The 7,365-nt window shown below is 42.4% G+C and overlaps 1 protein-coding gene across 2 annotated transcripts in view; it reads left to right on the top strand.

Annotated features, from left to right (window-relative positions):
- Positions 1-456: 456 nt before the first annotated feature.
- The window catches only part of maml3 (mastermind-like transcriptional coactivator 3), a 129,235-nt gene continuing 122,326 nt past the window's right edge, over positions 457-7,365 (top strand). The window contains exon 1 of one of the 2 annotated variants that reach the window (XM_016667131.1): positions 457-1,716. In XM_016667131.1, coding sequence (XP_016522617.1) covers positions 1,330-1,716 — 387 coding nt within the window. In that variant the 5' untranslated portion in view covers positions 457-1,329. The remainder of the gene's footprint in view (positions 1,717-7,365) is intronic. The other variant, XM_007544624.2, reaches the window with a different exon arrangement.

Below are 7,365 nucleotides of genomic sequence, written 5' to 3'. Positions count from 1 at the left end.
TATCTTTATCACTATTTAATAATAATAATAATAATAATAATAATAATAATAATAATAATAATAATAATACCTACTATGCTTTTCTTTATTTTTTATATTTTGCTAAAAATCTGAGTTGAAAAAAAAGAAAGAAACTCGCAAATTTTTTCCGGGATATATTTTTTCTTTTCAGTATTTTTTAAACAACCTTGAGGTTTTTCAGATCAATTTTATCGGGATTTTTGTTTTTCTTTTTGCTTTGCCACTGTGAAAATGTAATATTTAAAACATATATTTTCCTTTATACTGAAAAAGTAATCTAACGGGCATTAAAATCTGAGAGAAAATGTATCTATTTATTTATATAAATCGTTTTTCCATGTTGTAATTTCCTATTTTTTTAAACAATTGTCTGCTCTTTCATTGTGCGTGTATTTTCCCAGTTTGCTGTGCGTTGAGCTCTCCGGTCCTGCTATAAACAGAAACGGTGGTAGGTGGGACCGAAGCCCGGTCCTTCAGGAGGTTCTCCCCCTTTACTCTACTCCGGGTTTTCGGGGTGCCCATCAGCGCGGCTTCTCACAGCCGCTCGCTGGTTTTTACTCAACTCTATATCACTCTGCTGGCATGGTGAAGAAGCGGACCTGATTTGATGGTGGCAGCCTGGAGCCACTGACTGCAGACTTCCGCCCCTGGTTCTCATATCCGCGTTTTGCGCCGTCTGTTAAACTCTAGTTGCCTCACAAACGGACTACCGAGGGCGCTTGTGCTCTTTTACTAACTCGGCACCATATTATTCACCGGGATTTCTTTCAAACCAGGAACATATGAGATGCAAGTTCACTGGGAAACTCCGGAGCCTGTTCGGTTTAGGCAGCAAAACTTTTTCTCCAAGGACAACAGTGTAGAGCAGCGACAGGACCGTTGCTGCCGCCGCGGCTCCTCTGCGGGACGGTCTGTGTACATTTGACCGGAGACTAACCTTTATACTGTCGCTTTATCGCTTTTACCCCCGGAGTTGGTGTTATTGTTTTTGTTAGCAGCGTGGCAGCAGCTGTATTGCTTAATGCAGTTATGAGCTTGTTTTACGTTTCACTCAGGTTGAGTGGTATTTGTGTTTGTTTAGAGCCGGAGACTCGGTCGGTCGCGACTCCTCCGTGGCTCGCAGCCCTTTAAACCCTCGCGGTGTTCGGCCGCTTCGGCGGCTGCTTGTCGCTCGCACCCTCCGGAAGACACGCGCAGACCGGGAGGACACAGAGAGGTGGAGGTGGCCGGAGGACTCAAGAGGAGGTGGCGGAGGAGAGCCTGACTGGGAGAAAAGTTCCTCCAAAATAGCAGCCCCTCGGCGCGGTGATGGGGGACTTCGCCTCCCCCGCTGTCGGACCCAACGGCAGTATCTGCATCAACAACAGCATGAACCCGGCCAGCGGCAGCGTGGTGCCCGCCGGAGCGGTGGGCATACCTAAGCACAGCACGGTAGTGGAGAGGCTGAGGCAGCGGATAGAGGGCTGCCGGAGACACCACACAATCTGCGAGAACAGGTACCAGCAAGCGCACTCCGAGCAGCTGGAGCTGGAGCGCAGGGACACCGTCAGCCTGTACCAGCGGAGCCTGGAGCAGAGGGCCAAGAAGTCGGTCGGCGGTGGAGGCAGCAAGCAGCCCCAAATCAAGCAGCAGCAGCAGCAGCAGGACCCGGACTCTGCGTCCTCCACGGAACAGAGGAACAACACGCTCATAGCGGTAAGGACTTCAGCGTGCAGTGCAACTCTGTTAAATACTGCACTCGCTGTTTAATTTACTCTGCATCTCTTTGCCCTTTTAGAATCCCCATTAACAATCTGCAACGCTGCAACCTTTTTCATGAGTGTAAACTTGTTGACATGCTCACTGAGCGAAGAGAATTGCTCCCTAAACGCACAGTTTACTTTTTAAAACAGAGCTGCATCAGTTTACACAGCAACATCAGCTCCTTCTCGTTGGGAGATGACAGCTGATTAGTGGAAAGGCAGCCTGAAAGTTTTGGAAAGCGGTTCTGATTTTTCTTTTTCTTTTCTTTTCTGTTTTTTTTTTTACAGCTCAGAAACTTGTTAGCGTCTGGAGGAGGGGGTTGACAATTTGCATGAGAAGAGAACTTCTCCTTTTCTGGTTGTTTGTTATGGGGTGGAAGTTGCTCTGCAAGACAGGCCAGCTGCAGGAGGGTTGCAACATTGTTTCCTTGCTCTGAAGCAGCAGCAGTAGTTTACTCCAGCCAGCACTCTCTAACCTTTCTAACATTCTCTCAAAAAATCAACAGTTTCCACAGAGTTGTGAGCACTAAATTGCAGCCACCTGTTTGCATCCAAGCTCTGTCACTAACTCTTTTCTTTCAGCATATATCCAATCTTTAGTAAAAATATTTGTAGGGTTTTGTTTTTTTGTTGTTGTTTTTTTGTAACTGGCAAAACTTTAGATTATTTCAGAACATTGGGTTTTTTGTCTGTAGGAAATAAACGCAGCAGGTCCAGTACATTCACGGTGCTACAGTGGCTTCCTGTTGGTAGGGGGCAGTGGTAACATATGGAGGATGGTTGACTCTGTTTTGGCTCACTGTTTGCTGTTGATTAGATCTTTAAGTGATCAGATTTTATTGCCGTGTGTTTGATGGCAGCAGGTTGCATGAAAGACGCACACTGTGCAGCATTCCCTGTTCACATCACATCCCCTGTGGGCAAGCTCCAGTTTCCTTTTAGAAAAAACACCAAAGGATACACGTTGGGAATGTCAACATTGTCATCCCTTTTGTTGCTGCAATGAGCCCAGTTCCTCCCCTTTTGAAATGCTAAATCAGAGCGTCTTTAATTTTCTGCGCCTGCCTTGGTCGGGTTATTTAAGAACTGAGCAGGCAAGACCAGTCTCAGCTTGAGAGCACGGCTGTGATTTTTCTTTCCTTTTCTTTTCTTTTTTCTCCCCCCCCTCCTAATAGTGCAGGATCTCCCAGCGGCCCTTGTGGACATTATACCGATCCGCCCATTAGATGGCCGGCAACAAATGCTCAGAGAATGGAGGGATTACTGCTTAAAGACACAGCGCCGTCCGTTTTGCTCTGTCCCTTCTCTGCTCCTTTCCCAGTCTCTGATGGCGACAGCTTGTATGCAAACACAACAGTCAATAGCGGAGACACACAGTGCTGCCTGTTAGTACCTCCTCTTTTTTTTTTTTTTTTTAATGCTACATTGTGAGTTCTTGGCAGTGTGTGGGTTGTAACGGGGGGGTGAAACGGAGGGAGATGTCTGCAATCCCTCTTCCCGGTTTCCCTCTGAAGAACAGAGCTGCAGCTAGATGGCTGTATGTAGTCACTTCAGAGGCGAGCATTCTAGGAAAGCCAAGTGCGCTGTTGATATCACTACACAGACGTGCATATATAAAAATTCCCCGGAGGCTGGAATCTGGAGGGTCTTTGCCGCAGACAGGTTCTTTGAAGTGTGCAGCTTGTAAGAAGGTGTGTTTGAATGCAGCTTCACCTGCACCTAATGAGTGCAGCAGCAGGAGCGATCCAACTGTAGTTGGAGATGCAAAGTTCACAGCGTGAGACTAAAATTACATAAATCCACTGTTAGACTGTGAAATGCAAATAGTTTACTTGTTGTCAGCTGTACCGGTAGGATTGCTGCAGCGTGTGATCGGGAAAAGAAGTGCATGGAAATTAGTGTTAAAAACTTGTACTGGCAATATTCTCGAACAGTTGCCTAAACTTCTTGTTTCGCTCTGTGCGTCCCAGTACAATGTGCCATGGTCTAATGGTTCTCAGACACACCCACGAAAGGGCAAGCCTGTAATTATGGAAAGTGTGTGTGTTTGCGTTTTATAGACTAAGAATTAGTGAGGCTGGAGAAGACATATGGGAACCCTGTGTCTATTCCCGCCTCCCTTTTTGAGCAATGTAGCAGCTAGCTTAGTCTGTAGGTTAGAGGGACCTGGAAGGGAATATCAGACGCAGCCTTTTTCTTGACATGTGCATCTCTATAACCTGACTATTAAGTGGCGAAAGGATTTCCCAATTTAAAGGATTAAAAGAAAAACAAGTGAATGGGCGAATTAACCCCCACATGGGTCAAAGTTATATACAGGTTTAAATAAGTGCATACACATCCTCAGGAAGTTGGACGATACTTTTTATTGTAGGAAACTGAGCTTCCTGCAAAATCTGTGCAGCTAATTTAAACTGGATTTTCTGGCTTTTATGCACAGTCCACAATGTTGAGGCTGGAAACTTGTCGTTAGCCTGTTTCATCCATTACAAAACTCCATGTCCACTTCCTTGTCCTTCGATGACGCAGCTGTGTCCATCTTTCAACCATCTAGCTGCTGATTTGAGGTGAAGTGAATGAAACTGAGTGTTTTCCATCTCCACAGACCCATCCACTTTGAGCAGGGACAACCGTATTACTGGTGTCGAAACAAACCCTCAGCATCATCCTATCATCAACATGCTTGACTGTTGGTACAGTGTTCTTAGATTTGACTTGACTCATTCTGACCCCTTCTGACATTGTAATGGGATAGCTCTGTGTACCGTTTGACCGTGAAACCTTTTGCAAACTGAGGCGTTTGGCTTGTCCATGTGGGTAGCTAAAAATATTAGTTGAACTTGAAGGTGTCGATTGTATTGTGGAGCAGGATGTTCTTACTTGCTTGTCACCCTCTTTGTCCACAGTGACGTAAAACGCTCTTCGGTGGATAGCTTCAAGCTAACGATGGGTTGGGGCTTTGATGGTTTCTGAGTTGTTCTCTTCCTCTGAAAACATCAGTTTGAGTCAGATGGTTGAAACTTGGATGCAGTTTGGTGACAGTGATCCCAAGCACACCTTTGAACTGGTTTCAGATTGGAGGAAGTAGGTATAAACATTTGAATAACACTAACCTCGACTCCATTGGAAAACTGTGGAGTACGTGTAAACCTTGGGTCCATACCTGGGTACCAACCAATTTAAATGACCCAATTTGTGTTTAATTATCTAATCGGAATTATGCAAGAAACTTGTTGACAACAAAAACATGTATAGTCTGGGTGCAGCCAACTAAGGGGGGTTTATTCAAATGTTATTGGGGCTATATATAAATATATGTATGCATAATTTTGACCCCTGTTGAACTTAATTCATCTTTTTAAAACCGTTAAATCTGCATGTGAAAGCATAATTCCACCCTGAAATAAGAATCTAAACCATTGTCTTTAAACTTGTTACTAGAACAGTGTGCTGTTATTGGAAAGGAAGATTATGGAAAGTTTTCTAAAGCATGCTATGTCAACAAAGGCTCAAAAAGCAGTTCTAATCTTATCATATTTCTGATGTATATCAACAAAACAAAGAAGCTAGTATTTGCCATGTTAGTCGAGGCAAAATAGCTTGTGTAATGGAAATTATGTCATCTGGCTCTGGTGTATGCAAATCTGATGCTCACTGTAAAGCTATCAAGAATGAACAGCTGATTTTATTGTGCCTGATTGTTGATCATTTAGATGTACCTCTTTTGACCAGCGGAGATCTTTCTGGTGAATATTTTGTTATTTTATTGTAATCTTTTGTGAGCATGCTCCGTCTCCTTCATCACCCTGTCAGATGGCCACTAGCCCTGCAGCAGGTTCTGCTGGACGGTTCTTCCCGTTCGTAAAGGGGAATTTTCCACATCCAGTAGAAGTTGGTGCCGCAAGTCAATGACTTGGTGCAGTCTGCTCGGTTTTCTTATAGAACACTTTTAAATCAATTGGACTCAGAAACTGAACTCGACAGCACTGTTTGATAATCATGATCAATTGGAATGTACTTGACTTGCATTCTGTGTTTATTATTGAACCGAAATTCTTTTTTTCTTTGACACCCGTGTTGTGAATTGACAGCAAATGAATAACCTGAATTAAATTGAATAAAAATGGCTCAGACTAAAAGCCCATCATATTTATTAAGACTGTCCTTACAAAAGACGGTAGTTTGTATTGGTTCCTAAATAATAAGTGTGAGATAAGAGGTGTTGCTACCCATTTTTACACTTTTTTATTTTTATTTTTATAGTTTCACCACTATCAGCCAGAGGTGTCTATAACGTTTTGCTTGATCTCCTATGAGTAGACTGGGCGACTCATCCAGAACAGGACTGAATAATCATTTGTCAGATTTAGCAGGATGATGCCTGTGCGATGGCCTGAATTTATGTTTTTCTGCACGTTAATCTTCCCAGGATGACATTTGACAACCCACAGACAGCAGGTGTGAACTTGTTAATTACATGTGTTGTGGAGAGCGAATTGGTGACGAGAATCCAGCGCTGCTGGTGGAGAGATTAGTGTTGAATTTTTTATTTATTTTTTTATCTTAATGAGACCTAGAAATGAAAAATGAAATTTAAATCATTCTATAGCATTTTTATCACTAGAATTTAATTTAAAAGTTTTGCATCTGAAAAGATGCATTTTTTAAATTTAAATCAGATACTTTCATACACATAAACTTCTCTTGTTTCAGGTGTGTTAAGATTACAAAAATTATTTCTGTTTACTAAACGCCACAGTAATGAGACCAAGAATATCTTTTAGACAGCTTTTTTTTTTATTAGTATTTAGTGTTTAGTAGCAATTTGGGTGTACTTTTTTAAAGTTATATGTCGAGGCGTGTATATTCAAACTGTTTTAAATTAACATATTTAAAACTTATGGATATTTTCTTCCTGATATCTTGCCTGGTTATTTTTTATTTTGTTTCCCAATGCCAATTAAGGAAACAATGTTTGCCTTAAAATATATATCCAAAGGGATTCTGTCTTTATCATATTTCCTCTAACTTTAGGGAAAATTGAAAAGATTTATTTTTGTTATTTTGGCAGGATTTAACAAATACGAAATATTTTTTGAAACCTTACTTCACCTATCAGGTCACATTTAGCCTGCTTAAATTCACACACACACAGAGAGAGAGAGAGAGAGAGAGAAAAAAAGTTAGAGCGTATGTAAATATCTGGTTTCAACATTGTCTGATGCTTCAACAGGAAGGTAATGCCCATTTTCAGAAACTGAAACAACAATAATAAAACTGACAATGTCTGTTGCCAGGTCCAACTTGTGACCTTTCATTTACAGACACGTGTCCCCAAACCCACGACCCTCCATGTCGCTTCCAAGCAGCGCCGTAAGCTGCCATTTTTTTCTGTTGTGTTTTTTTTTTGGACAAAACATCCAGTTAGATCTGATTATCTAATCTTCAAGAAGTTTACAGCTGTGAGGACGGCATGCACAGCGAGGGGCTCGTTAGTTCCACTGAAACATGCAAGCCCAGGACGGTCTGTCTTCTGCTCTGTTCGTTCTCTGGCATCCACCTCACAGAGGAATGTCTCTCTCTCTCTCTCACACACACACAC

Source organism: Poecilia formosa, unplaced genomic scaffold (assembly GCF_000485575.1).
Source record: "Poecilia formosa unplaced genomic scaffold, Poecilia_formosa-5.1.2 Scaffold11, whole genome shotgun sequence".
In the NCBI taxonomy this organism is placed as follows: domain Eukaryota; kingdom Metazoa; phylum Chordata; class Actinopteri; order Cyprinodontiformes; family Poeciliidae; genus Poecilia; species Poecilia formosa.
This window is presented reverse-complemented; position numbering and strand designations above follow the sequence as displayed.